The 18,130-nt window shown below is 47.6% G+C and overlaps 1 protein-coding gene across 1 annotated transcript in view; it reads right to left on the bottom strand.

Annotated features, from left to right (window-relative positions):
- Window positions 1–4,149: 4,149 nt before the first annotated feature.
- Window positions 4,150–18,130, bottom strand: part of PAFAH2 (platelet activating factor acetylhydrolase 2) — a 32,351-nt gene continuing 18,370 nt past the window's right edge. Inside the window, exons 8-11 of the mRNA XM_037135871.2 lie at window positions 18,029–18,120; window positions 16,444–16,614; window positions 14,345–14,499; window positions 4,150–8,556 (exon numbers count right to left, since the gene is read on the bottom strand). Coding sequence (XP_036991766.2) covers window positions 8,462–8,556; window positions 14,345–14,499; window positions 16,444–16,614; window positions 18,029–18,120 — 513 coding nt within the window. The 3' untranslated portion in view covers window positions 4,150–8,461. The remainder of the gene's footprint in view (window positions 8,557–14,344; window positions 14,500–16,443; window positions 16,615–18,028; window positions 18,121–18,130) is intronic.

Here is an 18,130-nt window from a genome sequence, read left to right as displayed (position 1 = left end):
GAACACGCCCAGTGCCACTGCTGAGCCTCATACACGCCCGTAGCAGTGCTGATCACACGGCTCTGCTGACTTGCCTTTCTTGCTCTCTAGTTTCAGTCTCATGAGGACGGTGCCAGCCATAGTATAGGCTGCAATGTGTGCTTGTAGAATGAATGAACGCACAGGAGAACTGCCACCTCAGTAGGTTCTCGCAGGCCTTCCAGCCAGGCTTCCTCCCTGCACAAAAACTCCAATGTGTGATTGCTTTCTGGAAATCAAGGATGTCACAGTGAATGGGTCCTGAGAATTTTCTTTTCTTCTTCTTCTTTTTTTTTTTTTTTTGCTAAAAAGGAAAGGAACTATTTATTCAAAAGTTATACAGGTTTAGAGTAATGTTGGCGTTAAATCACAAAGTTCCTTTAATACACTCACAAACACAGACACAGTCCTGCCTCCCCTTGCCAAACCAGGCCAGCCAGAGACACCGTATCTCAGGAGAAGAAACAGAAGTCCATAGCTCTGCTAGACTCCCGGTTCCTCCCAGTAATCTGTGCTAGGTCGGGCAGGTCTCCTGCAGTCCTCAGCACCATCAGCTGCGTCGCCATGATCTCCGGTTCTTAATCCAAAACCACGTGGCACCTCCTCATGGCAGGCTGGCAAGAGTCCTTTCACCCCTTTTCTTCCCGAATGGTTCCCATTGTTCTCCAGGATTTTCTTCGTAATCCAGTAAAGCCCTGTTGCCTGTGGATGTATCTAAAATCTAGACTGGAGTCCGAAGATCTGAATTTTAGTTCAAGTTTGCCAGGTACCTGTTGAACTTCTCTGAGCTCTGGTTTCCTCATAGACCAAATGATGTCAGGGCTCTTCCAAGTCCAAAATTTGATGATTGTATACAGGGCCCGGCACAAATAATGCCCCTTTTTATTACGAAATCATAAGCATGGGATTCTGGAACACAACATATCACACTCAAGCACACCATAAGACGTTTTAGGTGACATGTTCAAATTGCCATTTGTCTCGTGAGAGTCATTCATGTACTGCACAGCACACTCAAGTGGGCGTTAATTCTGCTGGACCCTGTATTTTCAGCCAGTAAACTCTTGTTTCATAGAAGAAAATAGGCTAAGAGTTTTAAGTCATAGATAGCAAATGTTCTCATATTGGCTGCTTATCAGAAATATCTCTGGAGCTTCCCTCTCTCTCTCTCTCACACAGACACCCCTGAGCTGACACCTTCTGAATCAGTATCTTTGGATTTCTGGAGACATGACCAGGACATGTGTATTTTTATGTAGCTTCAAAGTGATTCTGATGTGTGTCTAGAGCTGAGAATCACTAATCTATAGTATGTGGGTTAGAGACCAAAAAAATAATTCTGCCAGTTGATTGGCTCCATGGTTTATACAGTCCAGTACTAATGGACTGGTTCCCTTAACTGTTGACTTTACATGAGGTGGATGGATGGAAGGATGAACGCATGGACTCAGTGAGGTCTTCAACAAAAATGACTCTGTCTGACCCAGCTGCGTAGGGCATTTACTGGAGATCATATTGTGGGTTATTTTAGCTTACATAGCGTCAGAACCATTTTCTTCTTGTGAGATAGGAATGAACAGGAATCAAGAGCACTGACTTTGAAACCCAGCAGTTTAAGTTCAAATCCTGGCTCCAGCATCAATCTTTCCGAACCTCGCTTTCCTGATCTGTTGAAAGGGGGTAATGCACAAGACCTCACAGGAATGTTGTGAGGATTACGTGTACTCACAAGTATGTAAAATACACAGCACAGTATTTGGCACAAAGTAAGTGCTCATTGAGTAGCAGCACACTATAGCAAAAATAGATTTGAAACATTTACTATTAATAGCAACATATATTTGTCCAGTGCTTTATATATTACAAAGAGGTCTTAAACTTATCTAGAATCCCCAAAATATCAAGAGGCAAGGCAGACATTAGTGACCACATGTTGCAGAAAAAGAAACAAAGGCTCAGAAGGATTCACTGGTTCCAGATCAAATGGCAAAAAAGTGCCCTGGCTGGGTGGCTCCGTTGGTTGGAGTGTTGTCCTGTACACCAAAAGGCTGTGGGTTCGATTCCCAGTCAAGGCACATACACAGGTTGTGGGTTTGATCCCTAGTCGGGAGGCAACTGATGAATATTTTTCTCTTTCTCCCTTCCTCTCCCTAAAATTAATAAATATATCCTCGGGTGAGGATTTTAAAAAATGTCAAAAAAATGTCAGTGCCTAGATTCAGACCCGGGTGTGATTCCATAAAGATGAATAATTATCTATGCACACTTGGCAGGAATCTAGAGACCGCCTGGCGTAGCAGGCTGAGGACTGTGTTTCTGAGCAGCTTCTTTTTTTAGATGAGAGCAAGATGAGAAAAATAAGCCGGCAAACTGCTCTCCCTCGTTTTCAGCACTGGTGTGATCTGTGCTCAGTTCTGCCTCCCCCTAACTCTCAGTGGTACACGTCCGTGTACCTCTCACTTGCTCCAGACGCCCTGGGCTGCATCATTGGCAGTTCTGCCCTGGGCGCCACAAGCTGGGATCTGAGAAAACCAAGGAAAATGAGGCAGGGGCAGCTGGAGACATCAGAGGGCTGGGCGAATACCAGCTGCTCCCAAGTCTGGCTGGGGAACAAGAAGCCTGCTGATGGGGGCGGGGCTGGGGCACAGGGGACAGTGATCCCTGCTCCCTGTGCCAGTCAACAGGAGGATGCTTCTCCCAGTCCAACAGATAGGTCCTGCTCCTGGAACAATGTAATAAAGTACGATACTAACTATGGCACAGACTATATTTCTCTTGGGAAGCAGGAGGCCAAGAGATCAAAGGCTAGTAGAATTTAATCAAAAAGGCTTTCATAGGAGAGATGCAAGAGAAATGGGCCTAAGGATTAGCAGTACTTGGATATACAGGGAGGTTGAGCAGGCCCTTGCAAGCAAGAAAAGATCACGAGAAAGGGCACGGGTGTTTGGGGAATGAGTGGGCCTAGGCAAGGGACTGTGGAAAAAGCGGAGTGCGTCTACTGGGAAGCAGCAGAGGACAGGAATGGAGCAAAACCAGACAGAATGAGGGGTGGGATGGAACTGTACAGGAAAAAGGAAGTCCGATAGATTTCTGACAACTCAGCAACAGAGATGGTAAAATGCCAGAACTGAAGGGGCCTTAGGGACCACCCTACGTCCGTCCAAACTTATAGTTCAGGAAGCTGAGGTCAGGAGAAGAAAAGCATACACTCAAGGTCATAGGTTGAGAGACAGTGAGAGTTGGGACAAGAACCGGGGCTCCGATCAGTTTGTTCCTCTTTCCATTCGACCAGCTTTGCCAGGCTGGTGTTTTGATATAAAAGTGCTCTCTATCACGAAGCTCTGGCAGCAGAATGCAGTGAAAGGAGAAATTAGGGTCCAGGAGACTGTAAACGTGATTACAGGGGTGAGGATGGGAGGGACTAGACTCAAGTGAAATGGAAAGGGTGGGCTGTGAGAGAGAACCACCAATTGGGGAGAAGCAAAAGGACTTGGCAAGAAATCGGATATGGCAGTGAGGGCGAGAGCCATTCGGAGGTAGTTTGCAGGCCATTCTCCGATCTGGGAAGTTTCTCCTGATGTCATGGGGTACCTTCCTGCCCCCCCTGCCCTCACCCCCCCACCTTAGAGGAAGCAGACAAGAATTAACACAACTAGCCCCTACAAACGCCCTATCCCCAGGTCCTCTTCCCCTTGGCCAACCTCACACCAACCTTTCCCTTGGACCCTCCCACTCCCCATTTTGGGACCTGGGGTTGACTTCTGGTGCAGACATGTGTGTTCGGGTGATCAGGTGTGAAATTAAAGCCGAAACCAGAACCTAGGAGTGCAGACTTTCCTGGTGGAGAAGAAAGCCTATGAAGCTAGAGCGATGGTGTGGATTTTGACGTTGGATGGGAAGAGCAGGAAAATGAGACTGAATGTAATGTAAAGACTCTCTCTTCATCTAGCTCCACCCTCACACAATGGCACCAGTTGAGTGACGGTTTTGCAGGCTTCCTGTGAGGGAGGAAACTGTGAAACAGAAGCTGGAATGAGAACTGAGAGCGAGACCATCTGGGGCCATTGAGGACAAGGGCAAATTATAGCTCACCTTATAGGTACGTAAGGAGACCAAATAAAACAATACTAGTAAAAATAGTTCGTGTTTAATAACCCCTTAATATAGACACCATGCTAAATGCTTTACATGCATTATTTTGATTATTACAACCATAAGAGGTAAATACTACTAGAATTTCCATTTTACAAATGAGCAGATTGAAGCCCACATAAGTTAATTAGCATAAGTTACAAGGAAAATAGTGTTGGAGTTGTCTGATTTCAAAGACCATGTTCTCAATCCCTGAACCACTTGCCTCACCTATGAAATCAACGGAGCACCTGACCCACAGTCCTCGGTGAAGCTCAATTCTCTCCCACCCACTTCTCGGTAGTGCTAAAAATACCACTGACTCGCCATACAATTCATATAGAAACTGCTGGAGCATTTGACATTCTTGATTCCATCCGTCATGAAATTATATTCCTTATACCCTGAGAGTTTAAACAGACAGGGGAAGGGGCAAAAAACCAAGTATGTGCATTTGGCAGCATGGCCCAGTGACTAACAATTTGGATTTTGACACCTAAATCCCAGCTTTGCCAAATTCTTGCTGTGAGAGCTTGATCAAATGACTTCTCTAAAGCTGCCTCCTCATACACAAAATGAGGCTCATACCACCTGACCTCATGGGGTTCCTGTAAACGTAAATGAGACAAAGCGTGTAAGCACTGAACATAGTCCCTGATACATGGTAAGGGCCTAATCCATGTTGGTTATTACAGCGATCACCATCATCATCATCATTGTCATTTTGTCAAGCAGCTATGGCCAAGGACACTTGGCCTTTGCATCTGGCTGTGATGGGACAGAAAGTGAGCTTCCTAAATAAGGACTGGGTCCTGAGTACAGAGTATGGCCTCTCCTGTCCCTTATCACTTTGCAGGCCAAGGGGGAAGGGGTGTCCCAGAAGAAAAGGGGGCAGATAAAGGTCCCCACAAAGCCAACACGTGCAGTTGGATTCCATCAGTTGACACTTCAAGAGCCCAGCAGACTTCCTGAGGAAGGGCAGGAGGGCAGCTGTGTCAGGACACACACTAGGAAGGGGCTTGGGGACTGTGTTGGGAGCCTCTGCCCGATGGTCCCGGGATGTGGGAGGGATGAGGAGCCCCCCTCCGTCTGCATTCACTCACCCCTCCCTAACCGAAGCGCCATTCCCTGCACAGGAACCTACGATATTCCACTAGTGGGTCTCCCTGAGTTCAGTTTTGTAATGGGATGGGAACGAGATGCACAAGGAACCCGAGACATCTTTGCTTCTCAAAAGGATTCACTAGAGTGCAGTTTATCAACAGATGACAGTCAGTATGCAGGACTGTATTGCCTATCAAAAGGCCATTTATCTGGTGTCCTTCGAGTCCCTGGAAGTTAACCAAAAATCAGGGCAAAGGGCCAAAAAACCTTGTTATACCCCTTCTGAGCAGTCAAAGGAAGGGTTACAATTTCTAAGCACTAAAGGCAGCACATTTTAGTTGCAGGGAGTCCCTAAAGCCCTTTCTCAGTAACTACCTGATTTTACTTTAGATGGTTATAAATAATGCTGCTGATCAGAAGTAATAAATCTGAAGTGAGTGGGGAGAGCTGCGGGGGCCGGCGCACTGAGGGCAGTGAAGAGCAATGGCTGGCCGCCTGGCCACGAGGGAGGCGATACAAACCATGAAAGGCAATCAAAAGGACTAAGAGCACAGCACTGGGCCGTGTAACGTAGGTGCAAATAGCTATCCAGCAGCTTCACCGCTCTGACCTCAGGCCAGGTCACAGACATTTTGGCTCTCTGGGGATGCGGGGGGCTGTCTGGGATGGCCAGGCGACCTGCTTTGGCCAGTCATGAAATGTGGATGGAAATAATGAGCGTCACTCGTGGGCAGAAGCTTCCCCATGCTCTCTCCCAACACTTCCAGACTGTGGCCGCTCGGCCAGCCTGAGTCCCCAAGTGAAGATAAAAATGACACAGAGGAGGGCCTCCAGGTGACCCACAGAGGACAAGCAGCATGGGCAAGAAAGAAACTTCTGTTGCTTTTGGGGGTTGCTTGTTACTACCATAATATCTACTCTATCCTGGCTGAAACATCCTAAAAAGTTAAGTGAGGCCAGTTCACATTAAGAAGTGTATTATCTTTTTTGGTAAATTACCATTCAAAAAAGTCAAAGTTAATATTTTTTGGCTCAAAGGATAGCTTCTGATTATAGGGAAAATTCACCTACTCTAATGTTGCCAGATAAATGAGTCACTGCCAGAATATGAACTGAATTGGAAGAGGGATAGATCCAGTTTCCAAACAACTTGTCTCCAGAAAGGCTCCCAGTCTTTACAAAATACCCACACATCAGGTATGGCTCTAAGGTAGAAAGAAGCTGGGTCCCGTGCCAAAGCTGACAGAACCAGGGCGGGCACAAGGGGTGGCACCCACTGCTCCTGTGAGTGCTGAGGGCTGTGGTCCCCAGGCACGGGTGGGAAGGCCCTATTAGGTATCTGTCTGCACTCTCACAGAAGAAAATCCATCATGTTGTTGAGTATGCCAACAACTTCAGAATATAGTCTTTTCAAGCATATAAGGAACATTTACAAAATTGATCTCATACTGGGCCAACAAGCAAGTTTCAGGATGAAAACCATATGGGTCATTTTCTCTGACCAAAAGCAATTAAGCTAAAAAAACAACAGCTATAGAATAACTGGGAAAATCTGATATATTTGGAAAGTAGAAAACATACTTTTAAATAATCCATGTGCACACACACCCTCTCACTTAATCCTCTTAGCTATTCATAATGAAGATGCCCATCTTAAGAAATGCAGGAACCAAGACTGGAAAGAGAATGCAACTTGCTCAAATTTACCCCGTCTCGGTGAAACCAGGCCTCAAGGCCAGCCTGGAGACCTCCAGCGCTCAGGGCTCTAATGACATTCTCTCTACCCTATGTCTCACTGGGGTCACAGATCCTCCCAGGGTTCACGGCCCCCATGGACCTGAAGCTTCACCTCCTAGCACAACTGTTGAGAGGCGGGAGACCTAGTCGCAGTTTGTGGTGGCAGAGCTGACCTTGGACCTGTGGTGTGGAGACACATTTCCCTTTGGATCTTGCCTTCTCTGGGGTCCTCTATCTGAACTGAGGTAATAGGTCTAGAGTGGTGGAGAGGGGTGTGTCAGGCCGGTCTTCCCAGACAGCTTTGAACTAGATCACCGGGAAGACTTCCTTTCCTTTTAAAGTTTTTTCTCCACATGGGCACAAGTAGTAAGCGAACAAAGACAGAAGGAAAAGTTACTACCAGATGGCTCCCCATCTTGCTGTAAAGCAGATTAGACAGAGAATATTCCAACATATCATTAGGCAAACATGAGTATTAATATCATTCATATTATAAATGGAACGGAATAAAAATTCAATCTATATCTTGACTTAAATTTGGGCTAGGGCCTCAGAGCCAGAGAACAGACAAGTCATAGCACCCTCATTCTGAGCACGCTGGAGGGAGGCTCATGGCATCTGAGGTAAGAGGCGAGACCACTGTACTCCTGGGATCTCCAGGGGTGGCCTCCTGAACTCTGGCTGACCAACCTCCCTCCCTCTGTGGCAAGGGCCTGTTCAAATGCCTACTTAACAGTTATTCTACCTTCTCCAACTCAACCTACTTCTGTCAAGATACATTTTTAGCTAAACTCCCAGACATTCAGAGCTTCCGCGGCCCCCTACTCTGTACCTCAGCCTTTCTCCCTGTGTTAAGAGGACAATGCTGTCTGCTCTCCTCCGTGGGCTCACAAGGATATCTTAGCCCAGACCAAGTGCCCAGAACTATGTTTCACCCATTGAGAAGGCTAGAAAATCTGATGGTGGTCCATATCCTAGAAAGTTACCTCAAGTGCTGAGAACATGCCAAGTGGCCCAGGGGAGGGAGAAGGCTGAGAGGTACGAAGAGAGAGGGCCAGGTTAGGCTGAAGGTCTTTCAGCTTCATTTCTTCCCCTGCTGAAGCCACGCTGGCCCAAGGTGAGGGCGTAGCCCGCTGGGTTAATAGTGCTTGTAGTGTTCAGCTGAGGGCTCGGGTGCTCCCCAGCCCCACCCCACTGCTCGTTCCCTTCACCACCAGGGCTCAGGCCCCAGAAAGTCAGTGTGTCCATCGGTAAGTGATCCAAGCAAGCCCCATCATGAATTTAAGATCAACTAGACCAAGATCAAAGTGCCCAGTTACCCAATCAGCAGTGTTACAATACCCTTTTGATCTGTGAAGAAGGGCCAGATCGACCACTTCCTGATAGGAAGACCCCATATGGGCAGACCCCAAATGGGAATTCAACTCAGCTGCTCTCCCATTTGTGACCTTTTACAAATGGCCAGTTGTGCCTAAAGGCTGGACAGATGGTGTGGGGCCCCTGGGGTGAGGGATGGGCCAATGCCTTCAATGAGGTCGTTCCACTGGTCATAGTTCTCTTTCAGGTCTGGAAAAAACAAACAGGAGGTGAGGTGAACCACTGTAAGGGGAGAGCTGAGAGCACCTCCCACAGACGCCTGGGCCACCCTGGAGAGAGGAGCGCCAGGGACACAGGCCGGACTGGTTGTGACGGTGGTGGCATAATGCTAACTTTTATTTATTCAGTGCCTTTATAAACGTGCCTCATAAATGACTTGCTTAATTCACAGTAACTCAATAATGATAATAACAAAAAGGAACATTTATTGAAGAGTAACTCATTTAGGAACTGTGCTTAACATGCACTGCTTCATTTAATTTTCATAATATTCCAATAAGCTAAGTACTGTAATTAGCCGTACTTTATGTTTGAGGAAACTGAGGCTCAGAGAAGCTATCTGATCTGTCCAAGGTCATTGTAGTAGGTAAGTGACAGAGACAGACTTCACGCCCCGGTCAGAAAGCGTGAGAAATGGAAAGTCTACTTCCAGGCTCAGGGATGTCGCTGAGCAAGAAAAAGTCCTTTGCACACCAGCCAGCGGATGCAAATCCAGGGCCACCTCAGTGACGGGCAGAAGGAACAGCGTGGCAGCATCAAGAAGCAGTGTGACAATGGGTATGATTCGAGAGGGGGCCCTGGGGTCATGGGCAGAGGGACTGACTACGTGGTAAAACAGTCAGAAGGGGTCCACGGCCTCAGGCTGAGGGAGCAGGGCGCAGCTGAGCCCGCAAACGATGTCCTTGTTCACAACAAACAAAACCTGGGATAAAGGCAGGGACCACTCTCCTTCATCTTTGGATCCCAGTGCCCGCAAAGAACCCAGCATGGAACAGGTCCTCAACAAGTGCGTGCTATACATTCATTAATTCAAAAAATCCTGAGCACATTCATGATGTGCCTCAGTCTGTCCCTGGTTCCAAAAAGTCCATCCACAAACAAAGAGAAATCCTCATCTTCACAGAGCTCACAATCTAGTATGCAGAGATAACGATAAACAGCCAGTTACACAGGATGTGAAGAGGCGATACGTGCTACGGGGAAAAGAGCTAGATAAGAGAAACGGTGGTGGTGGCCACGGACAGAGGTGAGGGGACATAGGCGAGGTCCAATATTTTAAAAAGGCTTGTCAGGGTGGGCCTTGCTGGAAGGGTGAGATTCGAGCAAAGACTTGAAGGAGGCGGGAGTGGGCCATGAGACTGACTGCACAGGAAATAGGCTCCAGGAGGTGGGAACAGCACCACAAAGGCTTGAGGCCGGAGCGTCCCTGGAACGTTGGGGGCTTGTGCAGCGAGACTGGAACAGGCCAGGGGAAGAGCAGCGGGAGAGGTGGGGAAGGACTGGAGGGCCACGTCATTCGGCGTACCAGGACAATGGAGGTTGGCTTTGACTTTTGGAGAAATGGGGGGTCACCGCAGGATGCTGAGCAGAGGAGTGACAAGATCAGACACACTTTGTAACAGGGTCACTCTGGCTGCACTGTTAAGAAGACTGTGGAGGGGGCAAAGGTGGCAGCAGGGAGACCAGTTCGGAAACCGATCATTTTAATTTAGGTGCAAGATGCCTGGCACAGGATGGTAGTTGTAGGGTGAGGAAAAGCGACTAGATTCCATATGTATTCTGAAGATGGGGCCCACAGGATTTTCTGAGGACTGGATGGGAGGTATAAGAAAAGAGACACAAACGAGGACTTCGGCTTAAGTAACTAGAAGGATGCGGTGACTGCTAGTTGAGAAGGGAAAGACTGCAGTTTCGGCCAGTTTTTGTGTGTGATGCCAATGAGCAGTGGTGTGTGTGAGCAGTGGGTTATATAAATCTGATGTTCACAGAAGAGATCACACTGGAGTTACAGAGGTCGCACCAGGGCAGACAGCTGGAGAAGAGGTCCATGCACTCAGTCCCGAAGCAGATGGAGGAGGAGTGGATTCTGAGCCCGGAGAACATCTACACTGTGGCGTCTCGGAAGGATGGCATCACCGACTCTGGCAGGAGCTGCTGAGTTCCACAGAGACGGGTAGTGAGAGCTGACCACTGGATTTGGCGCTGTGGAAGTCACTAGCAACCTTGACAAAGGCACTCCGCATGAAGAACTGGGAGGCAAAAGCCTGGCTGGAAGGGGTTTAAGAGACAATGAGAAGAGAAGAAGCGGAGTAAGCAAAGACAGACATTCTTCTGAGAAGTTTTACTGTTAGGAAAAGAGGATGGCAACTGATAGGGTCAAGAGAGATTATTTTTAAAAGAAATTTCAGCCTGAACTGAACCAGCAGAAAGGAAAAGAACGGATGATCTAAGAAGATAAAGAGAAAAGAATTGCCCGTACAGCCATCTCAAGCGGACAAAAGGGATGAAGTCTGGTGTACAGGTGCAGGGGTTGGCCTCAGTTAGGGACTGAGCAGGAAATGTTAGTGCCCAGACAGAAAGCTGAGCACATGCATGAAGGCGGGCAGACGGAGTGTCGTATTCCGAGGAAGTGCTGATTGCTTCCCTTTTCTTGGTGAAGTGGGAGGCACAGTTGATCCGCTGGGAGACAGGAAAGGGGAAGAGGTGCCGGAGGTTTGAAGAGAAAGGGGAAGGTGTGAAAGTCTTCCAGGAGAGCGGGACACAGGATGAATAGGTGGGGGCAGGAGCTGCATGTAGTGAATATGAAAGAAGCACCCTTCTTCTCAACAGAAGAGAACATCCCCGTGTCGGCAGAATGTGCTCTCAGGGGTTTATTTCGGGAGTGGTGAGAGGCTCAGCGGAGCCACCTACAACCTGTTTTGGTTTCCTTCCCCTGTTGGCGATATACCATGTGGCCACCAAAACGCTCTTCTCTCTTTGAGAAGCTAAGGAACCCAGAGAGTCGCTGCCTTTTTTCAGCTTTGTCTTATGTTTCATCGCCTAGACATATCCTACCTGGGCTCTCTACCTCCCAACCTGCCCCACCTCGTCCATCCTCCATGATGCAGCCAGACTGGAAGTTCAAGTCTAAGCATGACATTCTCCTGCTTAGAACCCAAGGACTCTCACCGCCGTAGCATAAAATTCACACTTATTCAGCAAATACATGGGCTTCTAGATCTGGCTTCTACCCATTTCTCTACCTTCATCTTCCCATAATTCACCGTCCTGAACTCCAGACACACTAAACAGTTTCCCAACACTGACCAGCCCTGCAAAAGCCTTTGTGCCTTCTGTCTAGAAGACCCTTGCCCCTTCCCTGCCTGGCGAACCCTGCTCATTGGTTAAGATGAAAGACAAGGATTGCTGTGTCTAGAAGCCTCCCGCCCCAGCTGTCCTTTCCCTCCTGACAGAGTTAGGAGGGTGCCTGTCCTCTGTGTCCCCTAAGACTGATTGCATCGTTGGTCATCAGAGTCACTGGCAGAACAGTTGAGCAATTAAGCGCATGGGCTTTGTAATGAGATAGTGTGGGCCGTATTCTGGCTTTGCTACTTAGTGACCAGATAACTGTGGACAAATTACTGAAATGTCCTAAACTTCACTATCGTCATCTCTAAATTGGAGCTAATAATAAATTACCCACTAGAAAAAGCTGTCTTCAGGATTATACTAAAGTACTGAGTGGAAGGCCTGGTATAAAGCAAGTCCTCAAGGACTACTTCCTTAGTCTAAGACTCCCCCCACCCTCCACCTCCTCTTCTGCTGGTCTCCAGTATGAGCATCTTAGCTCAGCAGACGCTGCCTCTAAGGGAGCTCAAACGCGCCGTGGAAGGCTCCTCTGCATCCTTAGCTCCTACCCAATGATATGGTGCCTAAGAGGAAGCAGGGAAAGTGGGCTGAGGACTGTGTAGTCGGGCCCCTTAAGAGTCTTGAGACATGGATGCATTCCTCTCCCACCAGCTGATGAGAACGATGCTCTGCCCTAGACTGTATGGCTCAGTTGTTTGGGGCATCATCCCATAACCGAAAGGTTGGCGGTTCCGTTCCTGGTCAGGGCACAAACCTAGGTTGTGGGTTTGATCCCCAGTCTAGGTGCATATGAGAGGCAACCAACTGATGCTTCTCTCTCACATCAATGTTTCTCTTTCCCTTTCTCTCTCTCTCTAAAAGCAATTTTTAAAAAATGCCCTTGGGTAAGGATGAAAAAAGAATGACACTCTAAGATCTCGATAACACCTACACTCCCTAAACCCAGGCTGGTATAATAGCTGATGATAAGCAAGATGAAATGAACAGGCAACATGCATAAATATAAAAATGCAAATTTAGGTTAAAAAAGCTAATACTTTTATAATAGGACAGATACGCTTAAAAAGAAAACCCAATCCAAACCAAATGTTTTCGGCACTTGTTGAAAATGTTAATGCACTCAGGCCGTCCAACTAGTCGTCCAGTGTCCGGGGCACAGAGGGGACAGTCCTGCTGTACCAGGCACCATCAGACCAGATCAGGTCCGTCCAACTCGAGTCCAGGAACCACACAGTAAAAGGCGCACTGGCAAGCAGTGCGTCCAAAAGCGGTAATAAATGGCAATGTGTGGAACTGTAGGGGAAAAGGAAGTGTGACCACGGACATTTAGCTTCATGAACAGGAAACAAAGTGGACACCACAGGTGACTTCCAATACCTGAAGAGCTGCCTGCTGTGTGGAAAGGGACCGAGGCTTCTCTGGGTAGCTGCTGAGGGGACAACCAGGGCAAGTTGGGAGGAGTTACAAAGCATCAGCTCTTGGTCTTAGGTTAGAGTTAGGTTGGACCTTAGAAACCCAGGCTGCCTGGTTCCTTCCTGAAGGAAGCTGCCCCAGGCACAGCGCCTGCTGAGGGACCAGCCTCGTGCAGACAAGGGAAGACTGGTCCATTCCGACTGGAGCAGAAAGGGACATCTGATCAAGAGAGCTCCGGGCCTAGGTTGGGCAGTGGCCTATGACGTGCATTGGCAGGTAAAGATGAGCTGTGACGACAATTTGTCTACGTGGGGAATCTGGTCTCAGAAATCCAAGGAAATATGAGCAGCGGGAGCTGAAGATGGAAAGATGCCGGAAGGTAGAGAGAAGTCCGGAGTGGTCACACCAACTGAAGTTATAAGGAAATTCTGAGGAAGCAGAAGCTATGAATGAGCAGATGCTATCGGCAAGAGAAAAAATACGCAGTAGAAAGAAGAAAAATGCAGAGCGGAGCAAAGAGAAACTGAGATGTCAGAAGAGGAAGAGACACGGAGGCTGAATCCGGGAAGGAGAGAGAAGTCAGTCCTGCGAGCTGCCATGGTTCCTGTAACTTTTCACTTCCACGCTGGCAAAGTTCACTTTCATAAACAACCCCCGCTTTTTTTCTTGAGGTAAATCAGTGAATCTCTCTAGTCCTTGTAACCCCCCAAAAAGCCTAGAGTATCAGCTCTTAAAACCATTAGTGTCCAGCGGTGGTGAGGGCCGACTCTCATGGCAGCGCACCCCCCACGCTGCTTGACTGCGAGAGGACAGCTCTCAAGCGCAGGAGGCTGGACCAAAGACCTCCACGGGCCTTGCCACCTCGCCGGTCTATGATTTATGACATCAGTCATCACCCATGCTTGTTGAAGCACTTCTACAAATTTAGCCCATTTATCTTCATAACCTCCTCCACAATACAGATGAGGTCAGTGATAACAAGGCTCAGTCAGAGAAGTGAAATGTCTAGGCAAAGGCCATCCGGGTAGTAAAAGACAGAGGCAGGATCTCCAAACTTTCAGATAAGTGTTCTTTCTGTAATTCTATGTAACTCTCTCCTTCAGCCAGTTTCTTTTTGCCATGTATGTCCCTGATCCGAGACATACCAGTATAGACCACTGTGTGTGGAAATCCAAGGGACCCCACGGCCGCCCATAAACCCCAGTTCTATGCTTACCGAGGTGCTTCTGCAGGAAGGCCAACATGGCCCGCACCATAGTCTCCTGACCCTCGTAGGGGTCCAAGCTCCCGTGGCTTTGAGGGGAGAAGAATTTGCCGATCCAGTTCCCGGCCACAAAGGCAAAGTCAGTTTGACTCCGATGAACAGAACCACTAGAGAAGAAAAATTAATAAGTGATAGGAGTCTGGAAGCTGGGGCACACAGATACTTGTTAAATACCTACTATGTGCTAGGTGCTTTATGTGCATTATCTCACTTAATTTTCACAATAGGAGAAGCATATTCTCATATAAGGGAAGTATCATCCCGTTTGACAGAACCAGGAGAGAAATGATCTGTCCAAAGTCACACAGCTAGAAAGGGGACAGAGTGAGACTTTGAACATAGGTGTGCTTGGCCTCAGAGCTGCCTCAACTCTGAGACCACAATGTGTGACAGTGCAGGGAAGAGGCTGAGGTAGCTGGAGTGGGGACAGGGGCAAGGCGGCAACACCTGTAGCACCTGCCATTCCTACGTTACTATAAACCATAATGCCATGGTGTTCCCTGGTGACTTCTGAACATTCGCAGAACAGATCAGCTCCCGTCTTCACAACTGTATCAAACAGTAAACAGGAAAAAGGACTTTAAGGGAAGTCAAATGCTTGTCGAAGAGGGTTTCTGGCTTAGAAGTTAGGTCCTCTGATAGCAAATACATTTAATGCAAAGGTAAAATTCTCACTAGGTTCATTTTGGGCTAAATTACTTAGAACTAAAATTACTAGTTAAACTGATGATGAAAGGAAAATCTAAATGCTAAATTTTAATACCATGCCAAAAAAACCCCAAACCCTTTTTAAAAAGAGACTTTATTTATTTATTATAGATAGAGTGGAAGGGAGGGAGAAAGTGAGGGAGAGAAACATCAGTGTGTGGTTGCCTCTCAAGCAGGCCCCCTACTGGGGACCTGGCCCTCAACCCAGGCACCTGCCCTGACCGGGAATCAAACCAGTGACCCTTTGATTCACAGGCCGGCACTCAATCCACTGAGCCACACCAGCCAGGGCCCAAACCCTAACTTTTAAAACATGCATTTTTTTAAGGCACGTGAAAAAGCATAAAGAAAAATATAATGGACAGTGTAGTGTCCAGCGCTCAGTTTAAGAAGGAATACATCTTTCCCAACTGTCTCACCTCCTTTCCCTCCGGGACACAATTATCCTGAATCTGACTAGCTGGAGAAACTGCTAAGCAGTCTTCTGTTGCCATGAATCAACTCGAAAGGGGAGGGACCGGCCCCACGGAAGAGAGCAGGGGCCAAGATGTGCAAGAGAAGAAGTCGCTGGTAACTGACCGGATACCTAGCCTTCCTGGGCTGTGCATTTGGCATTTCAGCGGCGTGCGGGAATCCAAAGGTCTGGAGTGCAGTTACTTGCCGTTTTGCTATGACCTGGAACCCTGGAAGCCTGTGTGTGGTTAGGCTCACGTGTAGGACAGGGGCAAGTCAGAGACTTGTCAGGGAGCCTTCAGCCCCGTACCTGAAGCTCTGGGCCAATTCCTATGCGTAGTACATTTCTTAAAATTACTCAAAACTTTTCTCTGAAAAATGGCTTCTGAAAGAAAAACTATCTGAGAGTGCTGGTGATGGAAATGAAGAGAACGTGGTTTCTCTGAGCCAGAATATAAATGGTTTCTGGAAGATATCTGAATTTAGACAAACACGAAGGTCCTTAAAAATCTATCTTGTGAATGTCAAAGGTTTGCCACAGCCACATTCTTCAAAAGACCCAATAACATTCCCAAATGAGGTCAGAGATTTCCGGAGTCCACAAGGAACCACACGTCTGCCTCCCTAACATACAATGCTACATACCCTTTTCCCAGAACAGTACAGGTAAGTCCTATCCCAAAGTCCTATAAACTAGTGAAGAAATCTCTGTAGGTAGAACCAAGTGGGGGAAAAGAACAGATAAGAAATTCTAAAGGAAGTAAGATTTTGAAATTCAGGTATTCAATTAATAGGTGGAGCTTCTGGATAATGCAAAAGTAACTAAGGGAGCCGTAGCTGGCTAAAAAATGGAGAGGAGACTGGAGATCATGACCTTGGGGTTTACTCACAGGACGGTTATGATCCTGGATTGTTCATGTTGGGCACATATCTTCTTCATCAAGTTGACACTCTCCACTGTCTGGAATTTCTCAGCATTGATGAAGAACACAGGGCCGCGGGCCTTCGGGTAAAAATCACGTTCCAGAGGAAACATCCAAGCATCCAGAGCCACGGCACACCTGGAACAGGACCAGACATTTGGAATTAATTGCCTTGCAGAAGCCATTAGGGCAGCAGGGAAAGAGGCAGAGACCTTCCTTCAGTGGGATAAAGGTTCCAAAAGCCAAGAAGCTACCAGGGTCGACATCCTTCAGTTGGGATCTTGGATACAGACCACTTTCACCTGTTGCCAAAGATCCTTCTAGATTTTAAACTTGCTGAGAGTAAGAATTAGACCTTCTCCTTCCCCTGGATCTACTCTTAGGCAGCTGACTTCAGTTACGCAGAATGGCACTTCATTCATTCAACATTCATTGAGTATCAACTATGTGCTTAGCCCTGTGCACTGGATATAGACAGACGACACAGTTCCTGCTCCCAAGGAGCTCCCAGTCAAGAAGGGAAAACAGAACAGCTCGGCACCCTGACTGAACGAGCTGCTAGGTGAGCCCAGGGCATGCATGGCAGGGGAGGCCAGGGAAGCCTCGTTGGTGCCACAACTCACAGATCTAGCCAGTTTGTCAAGCAGTAACCAAGGGTAAAACTAAGGCCCTAAAATAAGCCCCCACAACTCCCCACCCAGCCCCAAATGCTCATCTTCTCCACCTCGGCCAAGGATGGTCAACTTCACTCAAATGATGGACACACAAACGAAGAAACCTGATTCCTCTCTTTCTTTTACCTCATTCATTATGTAGCCCTGAAAATTCTAAAACCTATCCTGACTCCATTCACTTCTCTCCATCCCACTACCTCCATCCTAGTGCAAATCATTATCTTGCATCTTGACTTTGAAAGAGCCTCTAACTTGCCTCCTTGCTTTGTCTTGTCCTGCTACAATCCACAGTTCACACAATAGCCAGTGGGATCTTTTTTAAATTAAGTATATATTTTTTCTTTGCCTAAACTCCTTCAGCGGTTTCTCATCAAACTGAGAATATAATTTAACTTCCTTATTCTGGCCAAAAGGCCCTGTGACCTGGCCGCTTACCTCCCTCATCACCTCTTTAACCTCTTCGCTCTCTATACTCCTTGCCGACTGACACAACAAGCTTCCTTCTACCCCAGGGCCTTTGCATAAGCTGTTCCCTCTGCCTAGAATGATCTTCCTTTAGAACTTTGTATGGATGGCCCCTTTGCCTTTTGAGTCTTGGCCCTATGTCACTTTCTCAGACAAGCTTCCAGATGCTCTAGCATATCAACCTACTTTATTTTCTTCACTGCACCTGGGTGCTGGGGATTTGGTTATCTGTTAGCTCACTCACTAGTCTGTTTCCTCCCACAAAGTCCATGAAATCAGAAACCTTGTTTTCTTGTTCACCACTGAATCCTCAGCTCGCAAAACAGTGTGTAGCACACAGGACTTGAGTGACAAATACGTGCCGACTGCATGAATGGGGTGTGGGCTGACAACGGCATCACTGGGAAACTCACCGAAACTGGGTCTCCTTGGCCAAAGCCAGAACGGCGGTGGCGCCTCCAAATGAATGTCCCATTACAGCCACGCAGCTCGTGTCGATGCTGCCCTGAGAGGAA

This window comes from Artibeus jamaicensis, unplaced genomic scaffold, assembly GCF_021234435.1.
Source record: "Artibeus jamaicensis isolate MK-2021 breed Jamaican fruit bat unplaced genomic scaffold, CSHL_Jam_final scaffold_847, whole genome shotgun sequence".
Lineage (NCBI taxonomy): Eukaryota > Metazoa > Chordata > Mammalia > Chiroptera > Phyllostomidae > Artibeus > Artibeus jamaicensis.
Note: the sequence above shows the minus strand (reverse complement) of the source record. Positions and strands in the feature narration are given on the sequence as shown.